At 43.0% G+C, this 21,037-nt stretch overlaps 1 protein-coding gene across 2 annotated transcripts in view; it reads left to right on the forward strand.

Moving 5' to 3' along the window:
- The window catches only part of DCC (DCC netrin 1 receptor), a 1,041,949-nt gene that overhangs the window by 778,128 nt on the left and 242,784 nt on the right, over positions 1-21,037 (forward strand). For both annotated transcript variants that reach the window (XM_089681618.1, XM_089681619.1), the window contains exon 12: positions 5,529-5,578. In XM_089681618.1, the coding sequence (XP_089537744.1) occupies positions 5,529-5,578 (50 nt within the window). The remainder of the gene's footprint in view (positions 1-5,528; positions 5,579-21,037) is intronic.

Below are 21,037 nucleotides of genomic sequence, written 5' to 3' on the forward strand. Positions count from 1 at the left end.
AACCCATGGCCGTACAGTTCCTTGGCCATACCAAATACCCCTAGACCCCATCCAAGTTGTTAAGTCCTAATAAAAACAACAAAACCAAGCTCAAGGACTGTTTTACTTACTCTGGGAGAAAGTTTGTGAAAATGCATGTTGCCTGATCGTGCAGAGCTTAAAGGGAAGCCAAAAATCCAGTGGCACTCAAGAGGGTAGCGCTGCAGTTGTATTAACCCTTGTTGCATCAGAAGAATACGGTGGCAGGGGGCATATATGAGGGGGAATATTTTGGCGAAAGGAGGAAACAGCAGCACAAGGAACACATCACCTTAAAGGTAAGTAATGTCCCTTGTGCTGACTTTTTTTTGAGGGATTTTAGGTAAACTTAGGTTTTAAAAATAACGTTTTCCAGCATAAATTATTATTTGGCACCAGTTAGCTTGTGTTTGCTATACAATCTGTCATTTTTAGCGACAACTGGCTTAGGAGTATCTACAACTTGCAATTTTTAGTTTGGCGTGTATACCAGCATGCAGATCTCTCTGTGGGAAATCACACAAATCAGGAATCCAAGCAATAATGAGTGCCAATTCGAGTTTGTTCATTTCAGTATCATGATTAAATTTTATTTTTAACATTTAATTTCTTTTTCTGCTCTGTGGAGTTTACACCATAACCCTTTGCCATTTGTTTATAAAATACATTTATTTACTACCTTTTTTTCCATCTTCTGTTCAGTGCTGTCCTTTCCAGCCACTTAATATCTACATGAATGTCTTCCAGTGCATGTCTTAGGGTTCCATAATGGTGAGAGCGGACCAGATTGTGGACAGATTCAACGTGTGTTGAAACAGCCACTTGTGTCCTATGGTAGCCCATGGAGCAAGGTGACAACTTAAGTGCTCACAGCCGATAAAAGAATGTCCTTCATGGCAGGATCACTAGGGTTTATTTTAAAGGAAGCTACAAATTTAAAAATATTGAGGGTGCATTTACATTTTTGTGTGCATTAAGCCACGCGTTTATGTGTATTTTGTTAAAAGATAAGGTCACCTTTTAGAAAAAAATTATAAATGCACATTTTGTTGCAGGTGAAAAATGTGTATTTATTATTTTTGTCTGCAGGAGCCTGGAAAGCATTGAACAAGAGTTCAGCAGATCGCTGGTGCCATGCAGGTCTCCTGCAGATCTGTCAGTATATCTGCTTGCCCATACGGGACGTACGAGCAAGCAGATATACTGACAGGAAGAATGAATGAACTACCATGGTGCTGTGAAGCACCATGGTAGTTCATTGAGGACCAGGGGTGGACTGACCATTTGGAAACACGGGCACTGCCCGAGGGCCCAGGGTCAGTAGGGGGCCCCATGAGATGCCCCTGGTACCTTTTTCTAGGCTTTTTTGAGTTTGGGCAAGGACACAGGGGCCCCATGATCCCCTATTGCCTGGGGGCCCCATGAGTTGTCAGTCCGCCTCTGTTGAGGACTATAAGTTGACAGCTGCTAAGGCTGTCGGGACTTGTAGTCTGTTATTCACAGATGACTGTGAATGAGTGATGTGCCGTGTGGGCGGAGCCCCGCATGACCACGTTTTTTTTTCTAATTTGACAGCTAGTGAGGGAGGGGGAAGATTCCCCACTAGCTGTCAAAACAGGGAGCAGGAGCCGGTCTGATCGTAACATGTTACATGTTACAACCTGAATATGTAGATAATGAAAGGTGAACTTATCCTTTAAGGCAGCCCTTTAAGCAGAATAGACTGCCAACATCCCCTTACATGGGGGAAAATTGGATGTGATTTTTTTTTCTTTATAATGCAGTATAGTCCTGTGTGTTGCATGATGCAATTTGGGGACATTGAGGTGCCATTCAAAATGGCATAGTAATGTAGTAACACATTATGGACGATGTGTTATTGTAATTGGGCCCTTAAAAGTATTTTTGAAGAAATTAACATGTTAAAGCTTATGTAAGATGTTAGGCTTAGTTTACACTTGGAGCCAGGAGGGCGGTAAAAACAGGTGGTTGAGCCACATTTTTAACAACCACTAACTTTAATATATTTACAAACAATATAGGGTCTGGGATTAAAAATCCCATTTCAGTCTTTGCAGATGACACCAAGTTGTGCAGTGGAATAACGTCCTTACAGAATGTCTCCAACTTACAAGCCAACCTCAATGCTCTGTTTAATTGGGCAACAATGTGGCAAATGAGGTTTAATGTTGATAAATGTAAGGTTCTGCACTTGGGGGCCAAGAATATGCATGCATCATACATACTAGGGGGGGTACAACTGGGGGGGTCAATGGTGGAGAAGGATCTGGGAGTTCTGGTAGATCACAAGCTTAATAATGGCATGCAATGCCAAGCTGCGGTTTCTAAAGCGAGCAAAATCCTCTCTTGTATTAGAAGAGGTGTAGACTCCAGAGAGAGATATCATTTCCCCCGGTAAAAATCATTAGTAAGACCTCATCTGGAATATGCAGTTCAGTTTTGGGCACCAATTCACAAAAAGAACATTGGGGAACTGGAGAAAGTACAGAGAAGGGCAACCAAACTGATAAGAGGCATGGAGGAGATCAGCTATGAGGAAAGGTTAGAGGAACTGAATTTATTCTCTCTTGAGAAGAGGAGATTAAGGGGGGATATGATCTCCATGTATAATACATAAGGGGGGATATGATCACCATGTATAATACATAAGGGGGGATATGATCTCCATGTATAATACATAAGGGGGGGATATGATCTCCATGTATAATACATATGGGGGGATATGATCTCCATGTATAATACATAAGGGGGGGATATGATCTCCATGTATAATACATAAAGGGGGATATGATCTCCATTTATAATACATAAGGGGGGATATGATCTCCATGTATAATACATAAGGGGGGATATGATCTCCATGTATAATACATAAGGGGGGATATGACCACCATGTATAATACATAAGGGGGGATATGATCACCATGTATAATACATAAGGGGGGATATGATCTCCATGTATAATACATAAGGGGGGGATATGATCTCCATGTATAATACATAAGGGGGGGTATGATCTCCATGTATAATACATAAGGGGGGGTATGATCGCCATGTATAATACATAAGGGGGGATATGATCTCCATGTATAATACATAAGGGGGGATATGATCACCATGTATAATACATAAGGGGGGATATGATCTCCATTTATAATACATAAGGGGGATATGATTTCCATGTATAATACATAAGGGGGGGGGGGGAAATGATCACCATGTATAATACATAAGGGGGATATGATCTCCATGTATAATACATAAGGGGGGATATAATCTCCATGTATAATACATAAGGGGGGATATGATCTCCATGTATAATACATAAGGGGGGATATGATCTCCATGTATAATACATAAGGGGGGATATGATCTCCATGTATAATACATAAGGGGGATATGATCTCCATGTATAATACATAAGGGGGATATGATCTCCATGTATAATACATAAAGGGGTATATGATCTCCATGTATAATACATAAGGGGGGATATGATCTCCATGTATAATACATAAGGGGGGATATGATCACCATGTATAATACATAAGGGGGGATATGATCTCCATGTATAATACATAAGGGGGATATGATCTCCATGTATAATACATAAGGGGGATATGATCTCCATGTATACATACATCAGTGGTTCATATAGTGAACTCGGTGTAGAGCTATTCCCCCTGAGGTCATCACAGAGGACAAGGGGGCACTCTTTACATCTGGAGGAAAATAAATGTAATCTCCAAACACAGAAAAGTTTCTTCACAGTGAGAGGTGTGAAAATGTGGAATAGACTCCCTCAAGAGTTGGTTCTGGCCAGCTCAGTGGATTGCTTTAAAAAAGTCCTGGATTCTTTCTTGGATACACAGAATATAACTGCATACCAACATTTATAGGTAAAGTTGATCCAAGGAATATCCGATTCGATCAGATAACTTTTTTTTTTTAATGCTTGAACTGGATGGACTTTTATCTTTTTCAGCCAGAATAACTATGTAACTATCCTCCAAGCTGTACAGGGTATGCACATGGCGAGACTGCAATGCATTTCTCCACATAATAAACTTACAAAAATTACCCCCCCCCCGTTGCCCCCAAGCCTCCAAGCATTCCTCATTCAAATGAATGGGGCCACGCAGCAAACACTCTGCAATAATATGCCTCGAATGTTCTACAGTATAGTCATATCATACACTTTAATTTTATAACAGCATTGTAGTAACAATATAAACAGTAGTGGCTGTATATTTGAGAATCCAATATAATCTTACTTGAAAAATCTCCTTTCATGTTATGAGTTCTGCCTGGCCTTCTCTGTCCACAGCTTCCTGAATTCCCTGCATGTTTGCAGCTTTTCCTAATTCCTAAGGGCTACATATCCATGCAGGACTGCTGTTAGAAGCCACAGGGCCCCATACAGCCAACCTGATAGCCCCCCCCCCCCCCCTCTGAAAAACAACAGTTTAGTATGCTTCTGTTATGAATGTATACAGTCACTAATCAGTACCAATCACTCATTGTGTTCTTTCAGGAAAGGAAGGGACTGGTAAATGTGACATATTTACTGGACCCTCCCCCCACTCTCCATCCTGAAGGACCTTATTTTATGCTTACAGCTACCAGTGGGAAGGAGAGGAGGGAAGCTGGCAGCACTGTGGGGGCACATGGGGGGTCCTGGGCAGCAGGAGGAAATGTATGGTGAACAAGAAGGGTGATGAGTTTGGGGAGGGGCAATTACTGGAACTGCTGCAAAGAGAGCCATATAGGTGATTGGTTCCAGTAATTACCCCCCCACCATGCCGATTACCCTCCTTGCCCACATCCAATTGCCTTGACCCCCCTGCTGGCCTGGGCCCCGTACAGGAGGACTGGTGTACCCCCTTATCCACAGCCCTGATCCCATGGTACCTTGCTGCCTGCAAGCAGTGATTCCTGTACTGACTCTGCCTCCTGAAACTCCTCCTCTCAGCACCTCTGTAGATTTGAATGTGGACTCTGTGAAATGTGTGACACAGCAGTGCCTTCGCACAGGGTATAGTTACTACGATATTCAAGGAAGTAAATGTGTGGGGATCTTTACAAGTCAGTTTACAGACTTCAAGATCATTCAGAGTAATAGGAGTAGGCTAGAAAAAAATTTGAAATACAATGTGGAAATTAATATATGATTTTAAATTTTTGATTCATTGCTGATTGTTGTACAAAACTGTTGAAAAATACAACACAATGGGGAAGATTTACTAAAACTGGTGCACTCAAAATCAGATTTAATAAAACTGGAGAACTCAAAATCAGTTGCAGCTGTACATGGTAGCGAATCAGCTTTTAACTTCAGCTTGTTCAATTAAGCTTTAACAATAAAACCTGAAAGCTGATTGGTTTCTATGCAGAGCTGCACCAATTTTTGCACTTTCTGGTTTTAGTAAATAACCCCCAAAGTCTTACATCAAAGGAGGTGATATAAGTTTCTGTCTTTTCTTCTCTAGTGCCAAGTGCCATGCCTCAGAATGTCTCCTTAGAAGTGGTGAACTCCAGGGTAAGTCTTTTTAAAACTATATTATATTATTTGCAATGCACTTCATACCAATAACATTTGTTATATGTGATTTGCTCATTTAAAAGGTAAGGCCACCATTTCATGAAAAATGAACTAACTCCAAGTATCCCGGCCACCCTTAAATATCCCGCGGCCCATAAAGACAATAGTGGTCCATGCTACTGGTGTAGCGGTCTGTACACCATAAGCTCAATACACAGCCCCAGAGTGTGTGTCCATTATAATTCTTGCAATGGCAAGTGCGCATTGATCAGCGTAGTCAGGTGACCAATGAGAAGTGCATCTGAGGCTTCTTCTTCCAGTAAGGAGTCCCAGAAGAAAGAAGTCTATTCGTGGTGGGTCTTATCAATGAGCACTTGCCATTGCAATCATCATGATAGATTATCCTTTCTCAACCTTTTCAACACAGAGGAACCCTTGAAATAACGTTCAAATCTCAAGGAACCCCTACTAAAAATGACTATCTACAACTCATGATACATTAATGTGATGGTCAGTGGGAAGAATGTTCCTTACACTTGTGCTCATTGGGAAGAATGAACTCCTTACAAATATCTAAAAAGATTAATGGTGTCAGTGGGAACTTATCTGAGAGGCTGAGATTGCACATTGCTCAAAGAACCCCTAGCAATCTCTGGAGGAACCCTAGAGATCCACGGAACCCTGGTTGGGAAACCCCGTGAAAATGTGATCTTACCCTTTAAATAGTATAGGAAATGACCAATGTGTGTTGGTCATGCATGAACAACTAATGAACTACTCAAGAAAGGCCATCAAAAACAGTGGCATATGCAATTTCTATTTTAGGTGTTGAGGATTGCCCACAGAACACAATACAGTTTAATGTGGGGTTCTTCCCAATATGGTGTAAATGGCCCATGTAATTCATTGTGGGTTACCTAGGGAGCATCTTTCATCCTTGACTGTTGTAAAATTGAAAATTTACCTACTGTAGGTGCTGATTTTGTGGACGCCAGAGGTACCTAGTGACTTTTTTTTAAAGATTTGGTTGTCAAGTTTAGCTTCATTTTCCAGCAGCAGTGACAGGTGCACTTTATGATATTATGATATTGGCTGTTGTTTCCTTCTAATGAGACCCTGGTCAACTCCTGCTGATTATTGGCATTGCTTACTCCGCCAGCCTTGGCTACAAATGAATAAGATCTTGAGAGCAAAGGATTTGAATGAGGATTTTTCCAAGGTAAATACAAAGAATCGTTTAATTAGGATAATAATTAGCTGCGTGTTGTACACTAAGAGGTCTTGCTCTTTCTTGGCTGGAATTACCAGCAGTCATATCTTTCTATGACCTCTGCGGAGATCCAGAGAGCTTATAAAACTCACACCCTTTTACTAGGTTGATGCTGGTAGACCCTTAAAGGGCACTTCCACTCATTTATTTATAACAGGAAAGAATATACCGGTAGCTTCTACAATTTACACAGTGCTTTACATATTGTACATTTGCACTAGTCCCTGCCCCCGAGGAGCTTACAATTTAAGGTGGCTATCTCACAGGCATACACACGCATACTAGGGCCAGTTTACACAGTACTTTACATAGTGTACATTTGCATCAGTCCCTGTACCCAAGGAGCTTACAGTCTAAGGTTCCTATCTCACATTCATACATACACATACTAGAGCGATTTTAGACAGGAGCTAACCTCCCAGCATGTTGTTTGAATGCAGGAGGAAACCCACAGAAGTAAAAGAAGAACATGCAAACTCTATTCAGATAGTGCCTTGGCCAGGGTTTGAACTGAGGGCTCCAATGCATGGTTCAAATCCCAGTGCTTGGTTTTCAGTTACCTTGTAAACTCCAGCAATGAAAGTTTAAGCTTCACTTGTAATTTTGTTCAGGTAGCTGTGTAATCCAGAAACCCCTGCTAGGCAGCACAGCAATGAGAGAGACAAACAAGCGACCAAGGTTTTTAATGATATAATTGATTCAATATTAGAAAAAAAAACAACACATTTCAGGAGCTCAACACCCTTCATCAGGGTAGCACCTTCATTGAATTGTATGTATGTGGATTCTCAACCTGCGGATGTACAGATGCACCATAGGTCTCTTCCAGGCATTTGGGAGCTGGAAATAATATTTAAATAAAAAAGGTGCACAAAATCCTATATAACTATATCAACAATTTCAAATTATGATATCCCATCACCTATTTATATATGTGAAAACATATTGTTTGACAAGAAACCAATGTTAAATTCCACCTTGAAAATGAATAAATTTCACAGTGTGACCAAAAAGTCATAAACAATTTTACATTAAAATAACATAAAAGTTAAATGTAAAAAAAAAGAATAAATGTAAAAATCTCAACCTCAATCTCCAGTGTGAAATGGAACGGAGATTTTCTAACTCCAATCTCTCATACCATAAATTCCACAAAGCCTGGCATATATGTGCACTTCACCCAACTACATAATAATAACCTTGCTGAATTGACTGGTTTGTTCAACTATTTGACTTAAAACCCATAACTATTATGGTTCCCCCCCCCCATTTCCCTCTCTCCTTTAACCTTCCCCCTCACCATCCTTCCCCCCCCCTTTGTTTTTTCTTCCTCTCCTCCACCCCTCCCCTCTTCCACCCCTCCCCCAACTTCTCCCTCCCCCTACGGTTCATACTGCCTGACATGGATGCTGTTTATGCAACATCAGGAATATTACTCTATGCTCATGCTTCATTGTGAACCTATGGTGGTCCATGTTATTGTCTACCCTGTTTTTCTTAAAATTCAATAAAAATAAGTTGAATATAAATGTAAAAAGATCACTTCCAGTGTCCAATTACAGTCCAAAATAGACAGTCCACTTAAAATATGGATACTGTGTGCTATGACCTCTTCATGTAGTGCTCCCAGGTCACCAAATAACCAGAAGTGCCACCTTCTTACCGGATTACCAGGCAAAAGAGCTGAAATGCCCGTGAACACATATGTAAGGTCCTTAGAGGGTCCATTGCCACTTCCCAAACATGTCCAATCAATCCAAAATTTGCAGAAAATGGCAAGCTTTTCCTCAGGGATAGCAGGAAGAAAACAATGGGAGACCATAGAGTAGTATCTCTAAAATCTTGCCATTAGTTATATATTGTATATACAGTACATTATATTCACAAAAATCACAGGGTCTTAAAGTATCTAATGCCTGGCCGTTGTACACTGGTGGGTATAAATAGGTCGCAGGCCGCTTATCCCGCCCAACTAGAGTGACTGCTGGAAGAGACTGGCAGCACATTTCCACATGTGCAGCAGGTTTCAAGGCATGGGCACAAGCGCCACCACCGTTTGGTGGATGGGCAATATAGTGCCTTGGGGGCATTTGTGTGAATGTATGGAAATCTGCCATGCATGCACAGATGAGCAGCTTAGTAATCCACTGCCTCCTGGAATAGCTGAGACGTAGCAATCCCAGGAGGCAGCGAGGCCCGACCTCGACCAGAAACCCAGAAGTGCTGCCTTGCAGCACAAAGGAATTAAATAGGTTAAAAAATAGAATACACTTTTCAGCCTTTAAGAGGACAGGAAGGGACAGAATGTTTTGAGTTTAGTTCCGCTTGACTATAGATTCAGGTAATCTTGGTACTCTAAATACAATGATTTTCTACTGAATGCAATGGTGCTTTTTATCTGCTTGAAAGTTAGTTTTATTCTTCATAAAAATGAATTAAAGAAGAACACCCAGTTTGTAAACTGCTTCATCCTCATAGAATTCCTATTGACAACAGCTGATCCTTTGCGGACAAAACCTGCAAATTTAATAGGACGTTGTACATGTTTGTGCGATAATAGAAGCGTTGAAAAAGCGGCTCAAACTCCCTCCAACCCCCTTCCCCCTCACTCAGCTACCCCCTCTACACCCCTCTCCCACGGCCCCACCACTGCCCTGACCTCCTCTCCCACCCCACCCTACATTCCTCATACTGAAGCTCCCCCAACACTCCGCACCTTTGACCTTACTACCATCGAAGAAGTCTCCAAGATCCTCTCTGATGCCCGCCTCACCACCTGCCCCCTTGACCCTATCCCCACACAACTCCTACAACCTCCCTCCCCCTCCATCCTACGCTCCCTCACCCACATCTTCAATCTCTCCCTCTCCTCCGGCACTTTCCCTTCCCCTCTGAAACATGCACACATCACCCCCATACTTAAAAAGCCCTCCCTGGACCCCAATGACCCGAACAACCTCAGACCCATCTCCCTGCTCCCATTTACATCTAAACTCCTCGAGCGCCTAGTCTACGCCCGCCTATGCTCTCACCTCAACGACAACAACCTTCTCGATCCCCTACAGTCCGGCTTCCGTCCCCTACACTCCACCGAAACTGCCTTACTCAAACTCTCCAACGACCTGCTAACCGCCAAAGCTAATGGCCACTATTCAGTGCTCCTACTCCTTGACCTCTCTGCGGCCTTTGACACAGTCGACCACCCCCTCCTCCTCAAAAAACTACACTCCCTCGGCCTCAGAGATTCTGCTCTCTCCTGGCTCTCATCCTACCTGTCACAACGCTCTTTCAGCGTTACCTATAATGCCACCACCTCCCTCTCACTCCCCCTCTCTGTTGGGGTCCCCCAAGGCTCTGTCCTCGGGCCCCTTCTCTTCTCCATCTACACCTCCTCCCTTGGCCAACTCATACACTCTCACGGCTTCAACTACCACCTCTATGCCGACGACACACAAATCTATCTCTCAACCCCCCACCTCACCCCCTCGGTCTCCGCCCGAATCACACACCTGTTGAGCGACATATCAGACTGGATGTCGCTCCACTTCCTTAAACTGAACCTCTCCAAAACAGAGTTTCTTGTCTTCCCTCCAGCCCGGACACCACCCCCCATTGACTTCTCCATCATGTCCAACAACGCCACCATCAAACCCGCCCCGCAGGCCAGAGTACTTGGTGTCATTTTGGACTCCAACCTATCCTTCCAGCCCCAAGTCCACTCTTTAACAAACTCATGCAGACTCCACCTCCGCAACATCGCCAAAATCCGCACGTTCCTAACTCCAGAAACCACTAAACAGCTCATCCACTCCCTCATCATATCGCGACTCGACTACTGCAACTCCCTCCTCACTGGCCTGCCTCGCCGCTGGCTATCCCCGCTTCAGTCCATCCTGAATACGGCTGCCAGACTCATTCACCTTTCCAACCGCTCCGTTTCCGCCACCCCCCTCTGCCAATCCCTCCACTGGCTTCCGATTGCGCAACGGATCAAATTCAAAATCCTAACACTGACGTACAAAGCTGTCCACCATACTGCCCCGAACTACATCACTGACCTAATATCCAAGTACCGCCCAGCACGCACACTCCGCTCCTCACAAGACCTCCTTCTCTCTAGTTCCCTGGTCTCCTCCTCCCATGCCCGCCTCCAGGACTTCTCCAGGGTGTCACCCATCCTCTGGAACTCCCTGCCCCAACCCATCAGATTATCACCTACTCTCCTCTCCTTTAGGCGCACCCTGAAAACCCATCTCTTCAGGGAAGCCTACCCCGCCCCCTGCTAACTTGCCGACCTCCTCCACTCTTCCTACCACTCCATCCCCCACAGCTATCTCCTCCTGTGCCACCATCCCCTCCCTCCTAGATTGTAAGCTTGAAAGAGCAGGGCCCTCGATCCCCTCATGTTTTGCATTGTATTGGTATTGTTCTGTCACATGTTCTGTCCCCCTTTGTAATGTACAGCGCTGAGCGAACTATTGGCGCTTTATAAATACTGAATAATAATAATAATAATAATAATAATGCAGTATTCAGTTGGGTGCATTGCTCACGGAGAGGAAGCATGGCCGATGAGAGACGGGTGGATTCTGTAGGCCCCGCTACATCCACTTGACATTTATCATAAATAGGAAGGCAGTCAGCCATAGCGGGATTTGAATAAGAGGTTGAAATGAAGTGACTGACCCATTATTCCTCTACCAGTGACACTTATTTTGACCCTAATCAATCACTCAAAAATCACTCATCATTTTAAACCTAAACTCGAGCGCAAGCGGAGTCTGCAGGATGGAGAGGCGAAAATTGGCCTTTTAAAAGCTTTCGTTTCCAAGGCGTTATTGTGCGGCTGTTCACGCCAGAGTGCTCAAGGAAGAGAAAGAAAAACTAGATGCGCTTGGCAGAAGAATGACTTCTACACCACTAAAGGACCAATTTCCAAAATTTTTGAAAAAAGTCACAGTTTGTTAAACAACTGCTGATAACATTTGCAACAATGGGGCCAAGAAAAATGCATGGTGGGCTTACTCTGGCCAGGCCCCCTCCCCCTTCACAAATCAATGTTGGTAGTGGGCGAAAAAGAAAGAAAAAAAATTAATGTTTGTACTTTAAAGTGTAGTTCCACTCACCTTTTGTGATGGCTATCTTGGGCCTACAAAATTTTTCAATATTATTGTGAACTTCTGATAGGGGTCTCAATTCCTGTAACTTATTTACCATCTGTTGTATCACCTCAATACCCCCCCCCCCCCCCGTGAAAGTTTCTTGTAGAAGTTTATGACAGTAGGGAAATCCAGGCTGAACAAGCCCTGAAGCAGGGGCGGACTGACCATTTGGAAACTCGGGCACTGCCCGAGGGCCCGGGGTCAGTAGGGGGCCCCAAGAGATGCCCCTGGTACCTTTTTCATAGGCTTTTTTGAGTTTGGGCAAGGACACGGGGGCCCCATGATCCCCTACTGCCCGGGGGCCCCATGAGTTGTCAGTCCGCCCCTGCCCTGAAGTCCTCATTTCTAACACCTGCTAGGGAGTTTCCTGTGGGAACTCCTTTCAAAGGAGGTATGCTTTGCTGGACATTGGCCTATCCTAAATTACAGTTGGCCAATGTTTTTCACAAATCACAAAGCCCCCCTTTGAACAGAAATTGACTGGAACCTATTGAAGGGTGGGACTACCTGGAATGGAGGGGGGGGTATAAAGGTATGGCATTGCCCACATTTCTGCCTCTTTGTCCTTTGTGCCTCCTGGAGCCCAGACATCAGAACATCAGGATGTCTGTAATGTATCACCATTGCTCTGTCTTTTTCCTGCAACTTTCTTTCTTGTAGTCTTTTTTTGTATTGGTAACATTCTGTATTATTTTTTTGTTGTATTTGATTAATAGAAAGCTTCCTTGCTGTGTAAATAAATTAGATCTTTATTTTTTTGCACAGTTGTTATCCTTTAATATTAACATTATTGGCTAAATTCAGGTATAGACAAAAGGTTATAATCACTTATTACATTTATAATCTGTAAAGAACCAGGTAAATAGGTGTGGGTAGAAAAACCGCCAAAACACTGTCAAAAAATAAAAGTCAGCAGCTACAAAAACTGTAGCTGCTGACTTTTAAAAAACAGCCACTTACCTGTCCCTTGGTCCCGTGGTGTGTCCCCTGCAGCCCGTTTCACCGGCCATCCTGGATTCCTTGCGGCTTCACAGGCGGGTACCCACTGCGCATGCGCAAGTAGAGCTGCGCTTCATGAATGGTCCTGTAGTCTTCTGGGACCTGTCACGTGTCCCAGAAGACTACAGGGAGGGAGGGAGGGTGGAGACCTTCCGTTTCCGATCGCCTAGGCGATCGGACCGGAAATGGGAGCGGGTACCTGTCTAATTCGGGTACCCGCTCCCCCCCCTCCCCAAAGGTGCCAATCCTTAATGGGGAGTGAGGGAGCAGTCCTTAAAGCGGAACTTCCCCTTTTGGGTGGAGCACCGCTTTAAGCTGAATTCCAGATATGGCAATATTTACTGAGCTACATTGGTCCTGCTTGGCCATTAAAATTGGCTGCCTAGCTACTTACTGAGGTCCACAGTTCGGCATGGGCACCATTCAAAGAACACTATGCATTTTTTTAAATTAATGTAAAGTATGCTTTGTTTGGACAAGATGAAGAGGCAGGACAGTGATGTCACATTATCCACCTTGTATGTGCCATACCTGGTCAATCCTCGTGGAAGCTGGATATAAGTAGCCGCCTCTAATCTGTATCCATTAGCTCCATGATCTCCATTAGATTCTGTGTCCAATGCTGAGGGTCTGTCCTGCTGTTTACTGAACACAGGAGGTGCCCTGCTCAGCACTGGCACCATTCAGAGAATGCTTTGCATCTACTCAATGGATGCAAAGTGTTCTCTGATTGGACAAGGTGGAGAAGCAGGACAGTGACATCGCAATCACTGTCACACAAAACCCCCAGAACATAATATACGTATTTTCTGAAAGCAGAGGCCCTGTAGAAAAAAAAGATGATAGTTGCAAATTTTTTTTATATTGCATGATATTTGCACACCTGTTTATTAAATGCATATTTTTAGGAAGAAATATAACAAAATCAATTTTAGTGCAAACGCACACAATACGATACCCATTTTTTTGTTACAAGATCAGGTTGCCTCGAGTAAATAGATACCAAACATGTCAATTTTTAAAATTGTGTGTGCCTGTGAGATCACAAATACGACTTCAAAATCCCCCAAGATGATTGAAAAGCTTTTACAGCTCATCAGTTTACTGTGTACCCTGGTCTTAGAATTATGGCTCTTGCTCCGACATTTGCGGAGATATCTCACATGCGTGGTGTGATCATGGTTTACATACATGTGCGCACTATGAGCGCATGTTTGCATTTGCAGATCTGTGCGGAGCAACGGGGGTTACGTTTAAAAAACTTTTTGTTTTTTTAAATACATTTTATTATATTTTTTTAACTTTATTTTATTTAAATGTATTTCTATAACAAGGAGTAACTAACGCTCATGTGATTGTATTGGACAGATGACTAGGTACTCATTAAGGAGACATTAGGGGGTATAATTGATCCCAATGTCTCCTCTTCCCTCCAAAGCATGTAACCAAGCAGAGATCTGCTCGGTTATATGCTTCTCTGGCTGTATACTGGAAGGATTATTAGTGTAATATGGCCCGTAGAGTAAAGGATACAACAAAATGAAGGCTGGTATTCTTCTTAGGTAGGACTACATGACTAGTGCACAAGAGATTGGCTAATCCAGACCCACTACTGCACCATTTCAGCCTTCCACACCAACCCCTTTACGAATTATTACAGAAAAACATAACACCAATTGGAGTAAAAATGGCCAACATGGCTTTTTATTAACACTTCAACTTCAAATACACAAAAAACATTCCTTAAAACAGAAACACATAGTCAGAGTTGTTGGTCTTTGAAGGCACCAAAACTGAACCGAAATGCACCTGCGGAAAGCATATTACACTAGGCCTCCAGCAGCAACACACCGGCTCAGAGATAACCATACCATCCGCAGTGCAGAACCACCACCTTCCAGTTAAACCTCGGTTAACTGGAATGCCCCCGGGCACACCATACCACCGATGGGTCCCACACCATTATTTGTACCTTCCAAAATAAGTACCGCCTGCAAAGACCAACAACCGCACACGAACCGACATAACCCCCCCCCCCCGGGAGTGACACAATACCCCACGAAAACAGGGAGGGCGGGAGGGAAGCTCTCTCTTCTCGGGTCCCACCTCGCCAACTGACGACCCTCCCCGAACCCCCCACCCCAAGGTGTAGCAGACTCCACCTACACCCCCCAGCTACCAATCAGGTCCTATCCACCACCTCGTGCTATCTCAACCCTTTCCTGTCCTCCTTAACCACTCTAGGCCTAGTCATGCCTGCCCTGCACTATTTCTTTCCTTTCTTTACGCTACGGGCATTTCTAGATGGAAAACCATCTGTAGGAATTATAATTTTTTTGGATTCTTGGTGCAAGGGCAGAATCTGGTCCCTTCCAGTGAATTGTTAGTTATGCACAGTGCAGCTCACAGCATCTTCAGAGTGGAGGGACACACTAGCCCGAACCCACAGTTCCAGTTAGGCAGTGGCCAAAGCACACAGGTGGCGGTAAAAGCCCCAACGGCATGTTCTAATCACTTTCCTGCCTCGTAGAGAAACAAGGTTGGTTATATCGGAAATAAGCTTCAGGCCGCAAAAAAAGGCAAACGCTGCTAAATGCTTCCTGGCTAGAAGTACAGATCAATCCTGTTTCGTTTTGTCCTCTCTCAAAGCATTGGCAGATTATCTGGCCTTGTCCGGGCGAGACAAGAGGATTGAGAATGTGCTCCGTCACATACTGCCTCTGCAATTACAGACCATCTGTTACTTTCTCCTGGAACCCAACTGTGCCGCTCTTCCTGCGCAACATCAGCCCGCTCTGCCACCGCTGTGATGTGAGAATTGTTCTGAACCAACTGAGTCACATCACCTACGCTGATTCCCAACGTGCAGTCCCCAGAAAAAAACACATTTGTTCATAAGGAGTTTATACTTCAAGTAGAAATGAGCAAACATTCTAAAATTCAATGCGCTTGACCTGTTATGAGTTTGAATCTGCCAAGAATTTCCAAGTAGTGCGTTACTTTTTAGCTTTTTTTTTTTTTTTCCAAAGTACATTTATTTTTTAGAATTCACACTTGGTATGTGTCAGGTGGCAGATGTCAGCATTACCAAATTAACTCATTACTTGGAATACAAATATGGGTTATTCTTGCTTCAAATAAAATGTTTTCTGATGCTGAGCTTCCTCATGTGGTATAAAGCCTAGGCAGCGTATATCAGATGGTCTGTGACTACCAGGAGCATTGGGGTTCCTTTTTCGTAATAGAATCCTATTTGAGATTAATGCTGAGGGAGCAGTGGTTCTAAACTCTGAGGCTTCAAAGACTAGCCTATGAATTGTATTTATTATTTGTTACAGGTATTTACTGTATATAGCACCATCAATTTACGCAGCACTTTACATATATATTATACATTCACATCAGTCCCTGTCCTCAAGGAAATTACAGTGTAAGGTCCCTAACTTACATTCATACACATACAAGGGACAATTTGGACAGGAACCAATTACACTACCAGCATGCCTTTGGAGTGTGGAAGGAAACCGGAGTACCCGGAGAAACCCACACAGGCACAGGGAGAACATGAAAATTCTGTGCAGGTAGTGCCATGCTTGAGATTCAAACCAACAACCCTAGTGCTGCTATGTGGAAGTTTGCACTATCTATTTCTCTATCTATCTATTTCTCTATCTCTCTATCTATCTATCTATCTATCTATCTATCTATCTATCTATCTATCTATCTATTTATCTCAAGTCAGGAGTATGTAATTCACAGAACACAGGGGCCAAGAGTGCATAATGATCAGATTGCAGGGGTCAGAAGCATGAACCACACAGTGCACCAGGGTTTGCAGTATGTAATATGCAGAGGGCAGAAGTCAGGACTAAGTATTGCACAGAACACAGGGGTATAAAGTAAGTGACACACATAGTACATGGGTCAGGAGTATGTAACACATAAGGCACAGGGCTCAAGAGCAAGTAACACACAAGTGCAGGGGTCAAGAGGAAGTAATGCACAGAGTTCAGGGATCAAGCGTAAGTAATGCACAGAGTGCATGGGTCAGGAGTATGTATCATACAGAGTGCAGGGGTCAGGAGTATGTATCATACAGAGTTCAGGGGTCAAGAGTATGCGAGGTGCAGGGTGCAGGAATCAAGAGTAAATATCACACAGAGTGCAGGGATCAAGAGTAAGTATCGTACAAACTGCAGGGATCAAGGGTAAACACTGCACAGAGCGCAGGGATCAAGAGTCAGCATTGCATAAACTGCAGGGATCAAGAGTAAATATCACACAGAGTGCAGGGGTTATGAGTAAGTATTAAACAGGGTAAAGGGGTCAAGAGTAGTATAGCACAGAGTGCAGAGGTCAAGAGTGAGTACCACACAGAGTGTTGGGGTCAAGAGTAAGTACTGCACAAAGTGCAGGGGTCATGAGTAAGCACTGCACAAAGTAGGTATCACATAGAGTGCAGTAGTCAAGAGTAAATATCACAGAGTGCAGGGATCAAGAGTAAATATCACACAGAGTGCAGGGGTCATGAGTAGGTATTGCACAAACTGCAGGAATCAAGAGTAAATATCGCACAGAGTGCAGGGATCAAGAGTAAGTATTAGAGTTCAGGGGTCAAGAGTAGTATAGCACAAAGTGCAGAGGTCAAGAGTGAGTACCACACAGAGTGCGGGGGTCAAGAGTGAGTAATGCACAGAGTGCAGGGGTAAAAACTAGGTAAAACTCAGTGTGCAGGGATTAGACATATTCCTTCCGAAGCCAAAATCCCTACCTTCTCCCAATACAACCCCCCAGGACAAAACTGCCCCAGCATAAAATTTCCCTTCCTCCCTTAAGTGTACTCACCTTGGTGTTATTGTGCGTCTTTTCCTTACCTTTACTTTATCAGTACAAATGAACACACAATTGTTTGAGACCTTTCCACCCATCAGATCCCTTGGAATGTCAGTGCCAATCTCCCAAGTATGTGGGGAATCACAGAACGTCAACAGGATAATTTGTATTTACGAGAAGTTGATGCATTGAAGGGCACAGCAATTTGGGACAACAAACTAGGGAGGTTTTTCTTGCATGGTCATTGCTAAGGTTCAGCACCCTCTGTTGGTGCCCTGGGACCTGATCCCACAATCACTTGAATCGTTTCTCTTTAACTTGTGTGCTTAGGCAACTGCTGGCTTTTATCTATCTATCTATCTATCTATCTATCTATCTATCTATCTATCTATCTATCTCTCTATCTATCTATCTATCTATCTATCTATCTATCTATCTATCTTTCTATCCATATATCCATCCATCTTGTGAACAAGGGGCTAAAAACTGGTGACCACATCTACCACTGCCAAAAGTAATGTGTAAATGGTATATGCTAAATCCATATTGTATTAAATATTCTTTCTTCGACATTCACTATATTGAAATAATTACTCATTGATCCTTTGCAGTTCCTGATGGGAATTCAGAGAATAAAAATGGCAGCCTCAGCCCCACTGCCCTGCGTCAAAGACCTCTCACTGACCCGCTGATGTTTGATCAGCTCGGTCAATAACACGCCGAGGTTATAACCGTCTGATCTAATAAAGTTTGCATCTATAGCAGATACATTTAATTTCTTTGCCATTTTGTGCTCTAACTACAGATATAATTGTTTTTCGGCCATAAAAGAGAAAGTACTTTGAGGTTTAAATGGTTCTCTTGTGCAGGATATTTCTTGAAGATTATTGCCTTGGTGTCGCTTCAGAGCTCCTACTAAATACGTAATATTTGATTTCTAGTCAAACACAGGTATCCAAACTGCATTTGCCTGCCGTCCCCAAGGTGGATTTTACCTTCCAACTAGAGTAATATTAAGTGGCATCGTTTTGTTTTGTTTCAGAATGATTTTTGGGGTATTTGCTTAATGAGCCTAAGGCAGTCGTTTCTATGGCTCTGTGAAAATCAAGAGCAATCCAATTTTAACATCAAAGTTATAGCAAAATCAATAAAACAAAGTTTCTAGGGTTGTTTTGCCTAGCAGATGCGAGTGCCGGTTCCCCTCCTCCCCTCCTCCAATGAAAAGGTGAAAGCTTTCATCTTCAAATAAAAGCATGGCACATTGAAATGGTGGGATATTAAAAACGGCACCCAGGTTACCCGAGCTTCCACTGAATTTACATTTTAATGCTTTTGTCTGAGTTCATTAAACCGATCGCTTTTATTAGTTTGCGTGTCTGTGTTGGGATTTTTTAATGGCTGTTTGAAAGAGAGGATATGACATTCAAAAGTGCTATAGAATCTTAACCAGCTCCATTCTGGGCTCTTCCCCTCCCCTTAGAACCAAGATTAATTAGTTTGGAGATGGTGTCATGCACCCAATAACATTGATCCCCGGTGGAAGTTTTTTCTACAGAAAGATGTGGTGTATGTAAAGACATATACAGTATATGCTACGTGTCGTTGCATTTCAGGGGTTAAAACAGAGCTTCAAGGACATAAATGGATATTACATGTTTTTTCACTATAACATACCTTCACTTCTGGCTTTATTACCTAGGCGAGAATTACATCCCCCTCAACCTGCCTGAAGCCTACTGGGATACTCATGTCATGCATCTCAGGGGGCTTAGGGGCAATATCCACCATACTGTGTATGTGCCACGTCATCAGGGGCTGGCTGCAAGAAGCAGGAAGAGACAGCTGGCTCCTGATGATGTAAGTAGAGAAGATAGTAATGTGGGACCTGGCATGATGTGTCAGCAGTGGATTACAGCTGATAATGTTAGATTCTCTGGACACAAGAGTATGTTTTTTGAGGGCAACTCAGAATCAAGATATAAGGAAAGAAATCATAATGTACAGGGAGAGTGAAGTTCCTCTTTAAAGTGGAACTTCACCTTGAAGGGGAAGTTCCGCTTAATATCCCCCTCTTCACCACTGCACTTTTTGGGGGAGCAGCTTTGATAGATACCTGGTCCCTCTTTTGATAGCAGCCCTTTGCCTGCAGCATTCTGAAAAATGTCACAGCTCCTAGAAGGCTGAGGGACCAGTCACAAAGTGCATGAATTTGGTTGGGGTTCCTCCTGATGGTTTATGCTCTGATTAAATTCCTGACATAACAGTATACAGAAACAGTATCATATTTCAAAAAAGATCCATCTTTTAACAGTAAAGAGTTGCCCTTAATCTTTATTCAGTGAATTTTGCCTAGTCTGAGATGATGTCCTTAAACAGGGCAAAAGACAGCCAACACATTTTGGGGGCAACACAATCCTCCTTAATCAGGGCTGGAGGAAAAGTTTAAAATAAATAACACACATAAAAATGTCATTAACATTTTGTTTAATTTTTAAGTCATACATATGTATTTTTAGTAACAATTCTGCTTTATCGTCATTTTTATGTGTGATATTTTAAACTTTTACTCCAGCCCTGGTTGTGTTGCACTTGAAACGCATTGGCTCTCTTTTGCCCTGCTTATTCAACAATAAAGAGTTTGGACTCCTAAAAATTTTTTCATTTGGAGCTCTCTTTGACATGTTACAGTTAGGTTTATTGATTGCAGCTTGTGTCCTCATTAGGGAGATTCACTATCTCTAAATGTCCTTATCACCAATGTCACCAGGAAAGAAAATAAGGGTAGATTCAAAATCTTGTGTTGTCACCAGAATAGGAATAGAGGAGAAATCTTCCAATGGGGGTTATCTGGTGTTCTCTGACCTATCACACTTGGATTTCCTAACTTGGGTGAATGTTCTCTCCTGAGGGATCCCTGTCTTTGTAATGAACTGCAGAATACAAGCCAATTGGGTTCAATTGTAAAAATCTGTATCCAGAACCCCACCACCACTACCTTTTGAGCAATAGAAGACCTAACAGTGGTTCTAACCACTCAACACTCTGTCCAAATCTAAAAAAAGTATTGCTTTTAGTTATACTTTAATGTTTTTAGTCACTTTGGTGCCCAATCACCTTGAAGCCTTCTCAGGATCACTGATAGTTTCCAGCTTCTTAATACACACCATTATGAGACGATATTGCTGAGTCTGA

Source organism: Staurois parvus, unplaced genomic scaffold, assembly GCF_062004578.1.
Source record: "Staurois parvus isolate SC_StPar_1 unplaced genomic scaffold, SC_StPar_1.0 ptg000272l, whole genome shotgun sequence".
In the NCBI taxonomy this organism is placed as follows: domain Eukaryota; kingdom Metazoa; phylum Chordata; class Amphibia; order Anura; family Ranidae; genus Staurois; species Staurois parvus.